Source organism: Acipenser ruthenus, chromosome 31, assembly GCF_902713425.1.
Source record: "Acipenser ruthenus chromosome 31, fAciRut3.2 maternal haplotype, whole genome shotgun sequence".
Taxonomy (NCBI): domain Eukaryota; kingdom Metazoa; phylum Chordata; class Actinopteri; order Acipenseriformes; family Acipenseridae; genus Acipenser; species Acipenser ruthenus.
In genome coordinates, this window is record NC_081219.1 from 14823732 (window position 1) to 14838629 (window position 14898).

At 44.3% G+C, this 14898-nt stretch overlaps 1 protein-coding gene across 1 annotated transcript in view; it reads right to left on the reverse strand.

Annotated features, from left to right (window-relative positions):
- LOC117964688 (voltage-dependent N-type calcium channel subunit alpha-1B-like) overlaps positions 1 to 14898 on the reverse strand; it is a 110933-nt gene that overhangs the window by 54394 nt on the left and 41641 nt on the right. The window contains exons 6-9 of the mRNA XM_059005289.1: positions 14713 to 14804; positions 14179 to 14331; positions 11534 to 11721; positions 2167 to 2270 (exon numbers count right to left, since the gene is read on the reverse strand). Of these exons, the coding sequence (XP_058861272.1) occupies positions 2167 to 2270; positions 11534 to 11721; positions 14179 to 14331; positions 14713 to 14804 (537 nt within the window). The remainder of the gene's footprint in view (positions 1 to 2166; positions 2271 to 11533; positions 11722 to 14178; positions 14332 to 14712; positions 14805 to 14898) is intronic.

Here is a 14898-nt window from a genome sequence, read left to right on the forward strand (position 1 = left end):
AATTGAATAATTGCAGAGTCCCGGGGGTTGATTACAACAGAGTTCTGGCTATGCTGCCGATTGTTCTTTCCACCCACTGCTTGCTGGCTCCATGGTACAACTGCAGGCTTGATGCATTAGCTTGTTAATCGCTGCTGAGAGGAACCAGGCGACGAGGATCCCCCCCCCCCCCCCCGCTCCTCTTCCAACCCCCACGCCCTCCGTCAGAGCTCTGATGCCATTGGTTACTTTCCTAATTTATAAAACGCAGCCCGCCCCCTGAAGGAAGTCACATTCATTAGGCTGGCATCTGCCACCCACGGGGTTCTGTGAAGGAGCATGGAGTGGAGATCCCTCCTTCTTAATGCAGAACGCATGCTGGGTTTGTTTTCGGTGCACTTCCTGCATGTAAGCTCTTTACAAGCCTTCGTTACACACGTGCTGCACTGTGCTCTTTCTGCTTTCTGCTCCACAGCCGTAGATTTCTTCCACCCGTTACAGATGCACAGCTAAGCAGCAGACCCCGGATCAGAGGGCACAGCTGAGCGCATCGGGAAGGGACAGTACCTACAGCACAGGCGAGGTCAGTTACCAAGGTAGCTATAATTAGAGATTCTTGCAATTAGAAACTGGTTACTCAGTGTTTGCTCCTCATCAGTCATCCCTCTACCTCCTTTTCTGGGATTCTTCTTAAACAAGGAGCCCCTTACACAGCAGGCAGGTCATTCACTTCCTGTAAGGGAAGTCTGGTTTCTTCCACTTCAGTCACAAAACTGACGTGAAAGTAGATTCAAAACCGTGAACTGTCATTTGGTGTAATTAATGGAGCGATGTCTACAGGGACTATATTAAAATGTCATGCTATTTCTCCACGTTTGTTCTTCTACTTTTCCCCCCTCAACAGATCTCAGCTAACAGTTGCACCCGCCCATCCCAGGCGGAGAATTTGTTCCAAGCAGGTCCTAAATGAGTTAATTCACCCTTAGCTGGTTCACTCAACTAATCCAGGACCTGCTTGGAATAAAGAGCAGGACTGGACTGGAACACCACTGAATCCCTGGCGCTTTGCCTTCATCTGCTGCGGCAGCGTTTGAAAGCCGCTGGTTCTTAATAATTTAGCTGGAGTATCGAACTTCTGACTTCTGAGGACCAAGCGAGCCAGGAATGGCTCTGCCCCAGCGCCAGACCCCTCTTCTCATCCCAGCAAGCAGCTCTGTCCCCGGCCCACCTCAAAGACAACAGCCTTTACCATCTAACACAGACCCGTGCTGCGAAGAACAGAGGCGCTGAATTATTCATAGTGACAGCGCACGGGGAGAGGACAGGAGAGGAGAGGAGAGGTGGAGGGGAAATGCCATGGGAAATGAAAGACTGTGTGATGCTTTTACTTTAATAGATGGTGTGATGTTAAACTGGGACAGTGGGACCAGCACACAGAGGGGAGCAGGGGACTCTGGCAGGGCTGCTCCTCTACCGAGACAGCAAGGCTTCTGTCCACTCGATGCAGGGAGCTCTCTTTGAACCTTTCCCATTAATTCAGGGTCACCATAAGAGATGAGGACAGCTGCTAAAACCTCTTGGCCTTATATGGCACTCCAGCACAGCTGCACCCACCCCACTGGCCCCCTGAGAATGGCACAATGTTTCAAACTGCATTACAGCCCACTGGCCCCCTATGAATGGGGCGGTGTTTCAAACTGCATTACAGTCCACTGGCCCCCTGAGAATGGGGCGATGTTTCAAACTGCATTACAGTCCACCGGCCCCCTGAGAATGGGGCGATGTTTCAAACTGCATTACAGTCCACCGGCCCCCTGAGAATGGGGCGATGTTTCAAACTGCATTACAGTCCACCGGCCCCCTGAGAATGGGGAGATGTTTCAAACTACAGAGGAGTCTTGTATATGTAAAGGTCATGTAAAAAGAATATTGTATGCCTTGGACTCTGGCATCCAGTAATATTACAAACTGCTGTGTTTTTCATTATTGTTTGCTGTTGTTGATTGTGGGTGATTATATCAGACAATCTGGGTTTTATGCTTCAAAGCAACCAAGGGTTGGAGAGAGAGGGAGGGAAAGTAAGAGAGAAGGAGGAGGGGGAAGAGAGAAGAGAGCAAGAGAACGGGAGAGAGGGAAGACAGATGGAAGGGAAGGTGTGCGGGAGAGTGAGGGGGCGGTGTCTCTTACCCGGACAGCACTCCCAGCACCAGGTTGAGCATGAAGAAGGAGCCGATGATGATAAGCGGGATGAAGTACAGCCAGTTCCATGTGTTTCCTGCAGCGTCATTCGCCTAGAGAAAAATAAGAGAAGCACAGAGAGTGAGACACTGCCAGAGAAGAAGAACTGGGCTCTACATAATGCAGCAGGTTTATTCCGATAGCTACTCCACAGATATCATAAACATGCAGAGATCAATCCCAGCCTATGTCACTTTCCCTAATTGCTCTAGAGCTTTGATTTAATTGATTTCTCCCATTAGAAAGAAAAAAAAAAACACATAAAAAAACTTCCTGGATATGTTGGGTTATAAACAGATGAGAAGACTTCTTGGAAGCAAAATGTTTTAAAATCTACAGCTGCAATATTTTATTCATTGCTTTTTTTATTGATGGGGGACAGGAATCATTTCCCTGACTGATCCGTAATGGGTAATATTACAGCATTGTCCTTCCTGAGTACATATTAAAATAAATACATTTTTGGGAGTGTGATAGAACACTCGGGTCTCATTTTAGAAGGACATGGTTTTAGAAAAACTCTTATGGCATGGAATAGTCTAGACCAGAGTATCCGGGATATGATGAATAACCCAAAAGGTATGAGCTAAACAAAGAACAATGACTGAGATCAGATTCATTTTAATGAGTCCGGTCCAGGAACTATGGGAGTGTGAATGGTTCTGATCCCGGATTGAACGTGTCATGATACTGTGTTTCAGAGGGATGTTGTTGTTTTTAATGATGTGAAATGACTGCTGTCTGTTTCTGATCATCTTGCCGGGACCCCCTTGTAAAAGAGGAGCCGGCTCAATGGGTTTATTGCTGGTTAAAGAATGAAGAAATACACTTATAAATAAATAAAAATCCACATGGCACACGCGATTCCATTGGAAATGCTAGGACACCCAACGGGATTCTTTCTTTTAACACTGTGTGTCTGGAATGGCCGTACACCATGGAGTAAAACAGATGCATATGAAAACAGAACAGCAGGCTCCACAAACACAGTGAGGACGCCATCGTGCTTCGATACAACAAAACACCATGCCTGAGAATACAATGGGCATCTCAGAAAATGGGAATCGATTTTCCCGGAGGTGACAAACGCTGGGAAAACTGAACTGAAGCTTCCCGATCTGCTCACAAAGCCCTCCCTAGCTCCCGCTGCTCTGAATGACAGATTGAACAATCTTCTCTCTACACACTGAAGAAAAATAAAAACGCTAGACAGCAATGCACTGTGAAAAAAGCAGTCTTTATTCATCTCAAAGCTATGCTACCTGGCAAATCTCAGCCTAAGAAATCTGGATGGTCACATTAAGGGGAGTTAGCAAGTTATCAATAACTGAAATAAATGCCTTTGCAAATGGAATGACGAGAGGGTGCATCTGTGTCTAAACACTGGTTTTCAGGTTGTTGAAGTTTAGATAAATAAATAAATAAAAACGGGCACCAGAAAGACTTGCATTTTGACCCCAGAATTATAGACAAACAAGTTAAAGATTTCCATGTAAGGGGTGCTGACAAATAAAGGGTTAACATAAAATTGAAAATACCACAGCATGTCAATGTAAACGCAGTCTAGAATATCAGAACGCTCAGTCTCCCAGTCTCTCTCTCTCTCGTCACAGACCTGTCACTCACATGGAGGAATTAAGACTGATGTCTCTAAAGCAATCTCTGCTGCTGCTGCTGCTTCTACTGTACTGCTGTCCATCCAGAGGCTATCTGATATTCACAAAGAGCTACAAAAGTACAAGGTGTTGGACTGCTGTACCTGAAACTAAGAGAGGAGTAGCATTATGCATACTCTGCAGATTTAAAGCTAGGGTGCTGGCTGTGATGCAGTACAGGAAAGCAACGGGGCCTGGAACACATTCTGCATCTGAACAGTACAGGGTTCTTCTCTGCATTGCACCAATAGGGATTCGGAGCAAACTGTAGTATCTGAATAAGATTCGTGCAGAAACCCACAAGGGAATGTATACAGTAAAACACCCCGACACAGAATGAAAAATGGGGCATTGTAAGGGGAAATAGAGGGCTGGTGAGGGGGGCTTAGCTTAAAGATATGTTTAATATTGCAAAGCATCTATTTCTACTGCAGTGATCTGTTGGCTTAGGGGGAGACATACTGCAGCAAATTCCAAGGTCTGGTGCAGTTCCACCAAAAAACTGGATCTAGAGGTATTTGTTCTTTTGAGGTGAGATGCATCAAAATCGACCTAGTTCAGGGACATAAAAAAGTTAGCACACAGATTGTGCATTTTAAATGTGCATTGCTTTCCAGTGCACATAAAGACACTAGCATGTGTGTGGAGAGCAGTTAGATTTGACGCCCAAGCTAACAGCAGCACAGTAACAGTATAGCGGAAAAGCAATAAGGACTGCTTTGCACACCTCTGTGGTTTGATAGCCTGTTATGTGTGGGCTTGTGGAATTCTCTATTGCTGTTTCTGCTCCGAGTTCTGTTACTAAATAACCTGGCAGGATGCTTCGTCCTGAAAACTCCGGTGGGTTTCAGAAATGGCTACTTGAGGTGGTCGACTGCACTGCACAGTGTGCTTCCTCTGCTGCCGTGGCAACTGTGAGCTAGAACAAACAGCACATAGGAAACCTCTCAACAGAATCACAAGGGGGGGTGGGGACCGGAATATTACTCATTAAAAAATTCAATATGTGTAATTCAATATGTTAACGTAACATGATTCAGCAGGTTTCATTCCACTTTATGAAGCACAATGAGTTCATTCTATAGGGTGATGCAACACTTTGGCCATAGCTGTACAGTGCCAGATGCTCCATGACTAAAAGCTTATCCAGATCCCGTCCTGCTCACAAAGGATGTGGAGTAAGGGTTGGGAAATGGAAGGGGCTGAGTAAATGAGATAAGCAATGCAGGTTCCCCTGGGGACTGCGTCTGGCTGACTGTAGCAGAGAGAGAGAGAGGCACAGCACTGCTTCAACACCCCTGCCTCGAGAAGGACAGGAGAATGACATCAAGATACGGACGCCAGATAGCATCAGTGACCCTTCAAGATAAGAGTGTGCTTTCACCAGCCGCACAGATAACACTTTGAGTGGCAAAGCAGGATGCACTGCTCCCTTTCAGCTTTTTAAATCAAACTTAAGTTGATTTTATAAAACAGTATTTCATTGTTTATCTGTTTGTTACCCTTCTGTTGCCACTATTTTTGTGTCGTCTGCAAGTTTGCTTACTATACCAGAATCTGAGTCATTAATGTAGATTAGGAATAGCAGAGGACCTAATACTGATCCCTGCGGTACTCCACTGGTTACCTCGCTCCACTGTGTGGATAATACAAATGCATATTTCATGGAAAGAGTAGAGGAAAAAAAAAAAGCGAGCACGAGGGATTACTCTGCACCTTGAAATCTGTGCGCAGAACTGCAGCTGTACAGTGCGAGCCCCAAGTCACTACGAAACCAGGCTTAAGGTCCATTCTACTAATATAATGAAGCTCACAAATCAAGTGCTGAAGCTGAAGCTAATCCCCTAGGAAGTTACTGCATGCTCACATGAAGGTAGTTTATGTTGTGTCAGAATTATTCCACAAATAACAGTGTCTTATATGTGTCGCTGCATACACTAAAATTACCTTTAACTGGTGTATGAAATAAACAATGCGTTTTGCATGTTGGATGAGGACAAACAAACAAGCATGTGGTATTAATATAGACTGCTGGCTTCTGCATTGAAGTATTCTGAATTATTTACAGGGTTTGCACCCACAGAGGTCCACACATTGTAGCAAAGACAAACAGACCATAACATTATAATTGCATTCCACACCATATGCATACCGAATTCTGCCTGCTCAAGAAACCTGCTAATAGCTACGCGCTCCACGCGAGTCTCGGGTGAGCCTGGAAATCACTAGGCAGCCAGTAATGCTAGAATAGACAGCGTCGGTTTCATACACCCATTGTCCACATTTTTAAGAGCATATGCAAAATGTTTTTTCAATAGCCAATGGAATCGCGGATATTCATAGCTCGACACTTCGCTTTCTGTCGGGGGTATAATTAAACGATAATGAGTTTTAGGTGAAGCAGTCACGGCGATAACCATTACGCATTCTCATTATAAACAACAAAGGCTTGCCGAGACCACCTTAAAAATGAATCATTGGTATTATGCACTGTTAATTACCTTTCGGTAAGGTTACACCGCTTACAAACAAATAACGAGTTACCTTGTTATACCTCGGTCCCTTCTGCAGAGATGACAGACTTAAGTTATTTTCAAATCAAACTAGTGGCGTTTTATGAACTACAAATGCCGGCAACTGGAGCGCCAGAGCAACAAAGTGTTCTGACTGGTTAGGAATAGTGTGACGCTGTACAATACAAAACGACTAGTTTGCATCATAAGTATCAATACAGCTTGGTTCCTCATTTACAGTAAGAATATTAAATAAGGCAATATGTTGACCATGTATTTTTTCCCTCTTTCTAGAAGCATGATTGCCATATTCGAAGAGGTGATCAGGAGGGGCTGTGGGTTTAACTTGGTGTAGGCAGCATGACATACAGAGAGGCAGGCACAACTCTGCTGTGTGTAAGATAAACAGAGGCAACTCGTTTCAGAACCATGGACAGCAACACGCCAAACAACATCAAATCAAATCGCAGGCACATTGGAGTTGAAGTTGAGAGCAATTGTGTGGAACTGAAGAAACTGCTGCGTTCATAGAGTTTTTTTATGATAGGTTCTGCAAGTTTATTCCGGTCTGAATCACAGGATTGCTTGTTAATTAACTAAATCTGCACTAAGGTGTGACTGATCAAGCACTTGCATTAATGCCTTCAATTGGGGGAAAAAAATTTAAAAGAAAAAAACTTTTGAGCGTGCACATACGTGCGTATGTGTGTGCAGCGACAACTCCGGGACTGATTAAGACAGCCCAGTATTTGATGTGCTGGAATCTGAATATATGCGATTTGAATTCTATGCAATTATTGCTCAGACAACCACTACCTGGTATTTAGGATTAGTTTTCCACGATAATAAATAAATAAATAAATAAATAAATAAATAAATAAATAAATAAATAAATTAAAATACATGCCTAAATAGATGCAATTAAGAGAGAGTTCTAATTAGCATAGCCTAATTGTGATGCAGGGAGAATTAACTCAACTGCTACGAAATGAAATTCGCTATGCTATGAATATCCAGAGTTAGCAAAATTATTACTGAGTCTGCAAACCCAGACTCTTTCAACCATGTATTGGAGCTAAGCAGCAGGAACTGAGGCACTGGTGGTGAAACTAGCTCAAGTGTCTCCAATAATGATCTGATTTTTTTTCTTCTGCTGTTTTTTTGGTGTAACCTCATCAATATTAATGGTAGCCCTGGGCAACAGTTCAGTTTTTACCCTTTGATGGTCCCCTCCCCACCCCGTGTATTAAAAAAAAAAGCACAGACATATGTTAGGGAACCTTAAAACACATTTGGGATTGCAACAATTTGTTTCAGAGTCTGGAGAGAAATAAAAATGGTTTTTAAAAACCCAGCTGTCATTTTAAGCACATTTTATAAATCAGCTGCGACCATCTGGAAATAGTCTGAATGAAAGTCAGGTTATAGAATCTCTACCTTGCATCAGGTCCCTGGGCAGCCCTATTCAATGGGACTTGGTGCTAAACTATGTTTTAATTGCCTCGGGTGACTAACTCGATGCGCCTCGGGAGTCAGTAGGCAATCGGATTTGCTCAGTCTTGTAAATCAACAATGGATAAATGAGTCAGGCATTGTCACAGCACCAGCTCACTGGCTGGAACATTGAAGACACGCAATTTATCAGCGACCACCCCGACTGCACTGTGACCTCGACACTCCCCCAGAGTAACACAAGAGAGACAAGCTCTGGGGGGTTTGGGCCATTGTGCACAAACTGCTGACTACCTCGCCTCATGAAAAATGTGTTTGCCCCCCCCCCCCCCCCCCCGTTCTACCCTGCTGTGAACCCAACACTGCTTAACTGTCCAGGATCTCCTGCCAGCGTTTGTTTAAGTCGGTAATTCACGCTCCATGCTCACGTCAAATATGGAACAGCTGATAAAACTGCTCAGCCTCTCCCCTGCTGCGGTCCGCTGGCGACAAACTAAATTATAGTGCCCTTAACTGAGCATACACACTCTCTGCACCATCTCTGTGGTTCGTGTGCATTGTCAAATGCACCATTCTAATGCCTCTGATTACACAAAGGCTTTGCAGCTTTTACAGCTATGTAGTTATCCCTAATCGTGCCTGATTTTTGTTCAGTGTGGTTTCTGGGATAGAAGAAAAAGAATGTGAATATATGTATACAAAATTCCCTAAAATAGGGAATGAAAGCATGCAGTGTTTGTGAAGGTATAACATGTGACTTACATTCCTCTGCCTTATAGGACCAGGGTACAGTAGTTATACTGTAGTACTGCACTGTAAAAGAGTTTCACAATGGGTCAATTCTGAGGTACATTTCTGAGTTAATTGCTATCGGTGATTGAAAATGACAGCATTAGCTAGCAGGAACGCTGCTGTGTTTCGCCTGTCAGAGGGGATGGATGCAGAATGCTATAGTCTCTCCACTGAGGCGTGGCTCTGTGGTGTACGAGGGAGTCTGGAAGCCAGGTCATCCTTCAGCTGGATACAGGCCTCCTTCCCTTTAGCTCAGAGGCATGTGTGCTGCTAACTGAACCACCAGCCTCTTGTTAGTAGCGTGAACGCCACTAATGTGGTTGGACGGCATCCCAGAAACTACAGTTTCCAATCACAGCTCAGGCGGTGGGGGAGATGTGGGGGTGCAGTGCTGTGTGTTTCAGGGCAGGCGCTTGCAAGCTTTCATGGTGGGATAAAGTGGTTTTCCTTTCCTGCCCTGCCCTGCCCTGTGCACCCTCCCTCTGCACGGTACAGGATTGGCCACGCCAATAGAAGATGCAACCAACGTGGATAAACCAATCAAAAGAACAGAGGTGTAAATGAGATTTCTAATGCACTGCAAATATTTTCTGGAAATAATATCAAACAGTCCCATAAACCAACACATACAGCTTTATTGTATATATTATTATAATTACCCGCTGATATTTCTATGGGATATTTATTAACTTGGCACAGTGCCACCCGGTGGATCATGCATACCTCCATCAACATCCAAGCCTCCAAGCTACACAAGCTCTCCCAAGCTCCAGCTGTGTCTCTCTCTCAATCTTAGACAGCTGCTCCACTCTGCGAGCCGGCAACAAAGCGAAGTGGCGCTCGACCAGGATCAGGGGCTGTTTATCTGGAAGAGCCAAAGAGCCCGCTGGCTACTCCCAGGACCTCGATAAATGTACGAACAGAGATGAGACTACGGCACTGTGCATTAAAGGATGTCCACATGGCAGCACCGCTGAACAGAGTCAGTGAGATGCGAGAAATGTTTGCCTGGAGAGGAAGAGCTTGCGAGTTGTCCGTCCCCCCCCCCCCCCCCCCTCCATCCATTCATAGCAGACAAAAATAACCATTACTGGACAAAGTATAAAATTAGATAGATAGATAGATAGATAGATAGATAGAGAGAGAGAGAGAGAGAGAGAGAGAGACAGAGAGACAGAGAGAGAGACAGAGAGAGAGGGAGAGAGACAGAGCGACAGAGAGACAGAGAGAGAGAGAGAATTGAATGATGGAGAGATTTTTTATTTTATTTTATGTTTCATAGAATAATGAAAATATAAATAATTCAATTTTCAGAACCGCATCCATATAGTACATGGTGGTTATATTTTATTCATTATGTTCACATTCGAGTCAAGAAAAAGGTAAACTGGCATATTAGCACCAGACTTCTGTTGAATTATGCACTTATGAATAAAACCTCCATATATATATATATATATATATATATATATATATATATATATATATATATATATATATATATATATATATATTATATAAATAAAAAGTAGAGGTTTAATGCGAGCTGCAGTTAATCTCGCAACCAGTATGAAATCATCACATTACTGAACCATTACTGAAAATAAAAGACTTCTCAAAGAATAACTCTCTCTGGCAGTGTCACTGCAGCACAGGAGGGTAATAAAAAGGCACTGTTTGCCTGTGCAAGCTTTTAACAAAGACAATGCTCATCTCGAAACAAAACCGCGTACGCCCAGTACTGTACATGCAAATGACACGGGTGTAGAATGAAAACAGTGTGCTGGAGCAATGGCTTTTACAGTACATACATCGCATTGTCATGTTGTCAGCGCGGTGTCAATAGCGCTATTCTGAGCTCCGCACTGGAAGATAAAGTGTTTGGAGTGTTGTATAATGCAGCAGCAGGCTTCGACAGGTTAACATATGGGTGTTCTTGAAACACTTTTGGCAACAGATTGAAGCCCGGGACACTGTGAATCAGGCAACGTTTCTAACAGCACTACAGTGCAGAATCCCCTTCGCCTGCTTGCACGGAAGCGCTCTGCAGAAATACCCATCATCCGGGAGCGTGACCTTCTCCAGGGCGAGGCTGTAAACGGGAGGAACGGGGAGGTAACTGAATGCTGTTCAAAGTGCACGAGGGGTGTGGGAAGAAAGCCTTCATTTCGGTTTGCTCCAGTCTCGGGTTTCTTTTATCAGATTGGATCCACGTATCTGACTCTCTCGTGTGCTTCGGTTTACTGCTCCCCCTCTTCGTTTCTCTCTCAAGCCCGCCAGGAAGCCTTTTACAGGTACAGTGCAGCTGTCTATTGCTCCATATGGGGCTTACTAAGGCTTGAATGCACATGCAGCCAGGCAGCCCTTTACACTGCGGATGGAAACAGTTAGGAGGCAGTATGGTCATGTACCCCTCAATCCCATTCCACTAGCACCTACATTCTCATTGAAGAGCAGCACACAAATACCACAGTGTCTTAACTGGGACTCACGCCTATAAAAGGGTAGCACTGTAATGGATTTGAGTGAGGATCTTTCTCACTTTTCTTCACATTAAGGTGCCCAAACTTCATCTACACCAAGACGAACATCACCCCTGTTATCATAAAACGTCAAAACACTCGCTCGTAAATTCTTAGGGAAAACTGTAAGAAACGAAGGGCTCGGTTCAATTAACTTGAAGCTAGGAAAATAAAACACATTTCTATTTTTGTTTCATGACCAACAGCGTGTTAATAATTGAATACAAATAAGACCAATTTGCCACATATTCTGTGGGGGTTAGTTGTGATGTGCTGTAAAGTGTAACTAAATGCACGTGAGCACTTAAGTACAGCATCTCTGGTCTCGGACGCGCACCCCTTCACACTCCCTCAGTGCCGGCTGTGCTGGCTGTGTACTCACACTGTACAGGATCTCCACCCAGCCCTCCATGGTGATACACTGGAAGACGGTGAGCACTGCGAACAGGATGTTGTCGAAGTTGGTGATGCCGAAGTTGGGTCCGATCCAGTACTCCCTGCACTCTGAGCCGACGGGACAGGTCCTCGCAGGGAGCTCGGTGCCGCAGGGGTAATCTACCACCTGCTCACCTGGAAAAGATCGAGGAGCCAGTTAGAGCAGCCCGGCATCTGGATCAACAGGGATCTGTCTACCTGTAACCTGGAGCTCCATCTAGGTGTACCGTAGCTACAGTGATATGCCTAGCTAGCTATACATCCCTCTGTTTCTATAACTCCCTCTCTTACTCTATCAGTTTCTCTATCTTCTATTTATAGACCCAACACTCTCTGTCTATCTACAGTAATCCATCCATCTCTCTAGGTCTTTGGCACAAGATTTCTCTGTCTGCAAAAGTCTCTATCTGTAGATTGGGCCCTCTCTATATAGCCTCATAGATTTATATATTTAAATGATATGTAGATAAATCAATCTATTTTAATATGCATCCATCCTTTTTGTTTTAAATCGATCCAAGATGAAGAAAATAAAACAAGCAAACTGCCCTAGAGCAGAAAAGACAAAAATACAGACTATTAATATTAGCACTGCTGTAAATTGGGTTAGAGTTAGGATCAGGTTTAGAGTTAGGATCAGGGTCAGGATTAGGGTTAGAGTGAGGATCAGGGTCAGGATTAGAGTTAAGGTTAGAGTTAGGGTCAGGATCAGGGTCAGGATTAGAGTTAAGGTTAGAGTTAGGGTCAGGATCAGGGTCAGGATTAGAGTTAAGGTTGGAGTTAGGGTCAGGATTAAGGTTAGGGTTAGAACTCTGATCGCACCTCAATAGCTCCGATCACAAGCCAACAATACATTAGTCTAAAGCTATGTTAACCATGTGCACTCTTATGTAATCCCACTGCATCTGAAGCTTGCACGCTGGCGCAACACTGCAACTCCTAAATGTATTAAATATGGCTCTGAAGCCCCTGCCAGTGCACTGAAGAATCTCATGACAGTGCAGTGCAGTGGACACTGTGATCAAGCCCAGGATTAACAAGGCTCAATATTTTAATGCCACCAGCTTCTGCATCGTTCCTTCAACGGGATCTAGAGGGGTAAATATTAGATCAGCAAATGTGACGACTCCCAGAACAGCTGCAGGCAGTCTTTATGCACTACAGCACAGAGGGCTTCAGCTAGCTGACAGCTCCAGCTACAATCCTGGAAATGCAGACAAACACAAGCCTCCTGTTGACTTTAATGTTCTGTCACGGCTGCTGATTTCCGTCGGTCACGGAAATGGATCTCCATCCTGCACACTTACCAGTTTAACTGTAACATCGAGAACGAACTTGTGCAACTATATGATCCCATGCTGACAGCCTTTAACCTGTTTCAGCATCCCTAGCTTTATTTCCCTCACAAGCAGAAGAGCATTACATTCTATCAGCTCTACCGGTGTGATCTCATTAATGATGTTCCATTAGAACTCTGGTCCTGAAGTTCTGCCGCATTTCAGTAGGCGTGAGGACATGATCTGGTGCATCAAGACCATTAAGGACATGGCTGGAACAAAGACCTGGACTTGACATACCCCTGCATAAGAAGCCATTGCAGGAACTCAACGGCAGTGCAACACTTTTTTCAACTACCTCCTACTATTGTAGGTAAGAAATCTCAGCTTTTAAATGCCTGTTCTTGAATCCGTGCAAATAGAAAGACCCACAATCTAGCCTGATCCCTTGCACTCTGGATCCAGTCCAGGATTTCCACCCGACACGGTGTCAGCGACCAAATACCGCATGCTGGCCCTGCTTCACAGGTGGGAATCAGGCAGACACTTCAAAAACAACAACACAGTGTGCATTCAAAAATGGAAAAGCTTGTCCTGGCCTCAGCCTGGTGTTAGTGGACACGATGAATCTTCAGCGCTCAGTTTGTTAAACCTGCAAGTACAGCAAGCTCCAGCTGCTGTCAAACTGCAGAACTTTACAGAGCGTTGCAGATAAACATGCACTTTTTAATTGGTCACATACAGAACCACAGCGGACATAGCACTTACAGTTAGGATGCGCTGCAAAAATAAATAAGAACTGTGTTGATGATTTTGCTTTTGGAGTTTGTCCAAACATTGCTACAGTGTTTGCTGTTTGTCGTTAAACTGTATGTGTGTATCACAAAGGTATTGAAGCTAGCATAGCGGTAATTAAAATGTGAAAAGTGATGAGCTTCAAAAATTTACAAGGAGAACAATAATTGAATACCTACTGTATAAACACACCCTTCATTCTAAAAAAATATACAATAAGTAACCTGACATTTGAAACAGACACCTTTGTCACCACAAACGTTCGTGATATAGCGTGACACTGAATTTTTTTTTTTTGTCCCAGCCTGTCCTCATGGTCATGTATTTACCAGTTTGCCATACCGCTCTGGGCTTTACAGTGCTTATCTATGCTTTCCCATGCTTTATTACACTGTGCTATGCTTTTACTAGTTTTTATGAGGGTGGCTCCTCTTCAATGAGAGTTTAACGCTGATAAGAGTGTTAAAAGCCGGGCGTCCTGATTCCTATTGCTGGTCAGGCAGTGCTTCGAAGAGCCTACCTGTTTCGTTGCTGAAGCAGGTCTTGTGGAACTTGCCCATGTAGAACTCCAAGCCGATGATGGCGAACATGACGATAGCGAAGAAGAGCAGCATCCCGATCTGCAGCAGGGGCACCATTGCCTTCATGATAGACTTCAGGACCACCTGGAGACCTGGGGGGTAGAGAGCAGGAGAGAGCGGTGTACCAGGGGGGTGGAGCCTGGGCGTGAACCGACAACACCGCACACCACAAGCGAGCGTCTTAACCACAATGCATTGTGCGGTGTTTTTAATCTTAGCTCAACAATGGTCAAAGTCCTCTTTGAGAACGATGGTGGCCATACCAAGCAGTGGATGCAATCAAATGTGAAGGTGTTGCGAGCACAAAGTGAAAACCCTTACTGAAGCAGGAACCCAAAGAATAATTTAGTCTTTTTTTTCTGAAATATAATGGAGCCAGAGAGAGTGAGCAAATCTGAAACCAACCAAATTCTGAATACCTACACATATATATAGTTATACCGTTTCAGCATCTCTCTCACACATGTACTTACTTGGAATCCCTGACACGAGTTTCAGCGGCCGTAGCACTCTGACAGCTCTTAAGGTCCTTAGATCAAAGTCTGCCCCGATTGTGGCCAAAATACTGCAAAATAAAAAAAAAAATTCAATTGGTACTTTCAGGAATGACGTTCTTGAGTTTTAGCCACTGGCTTTTCTAAAGCTGTGGCTCACGTCAT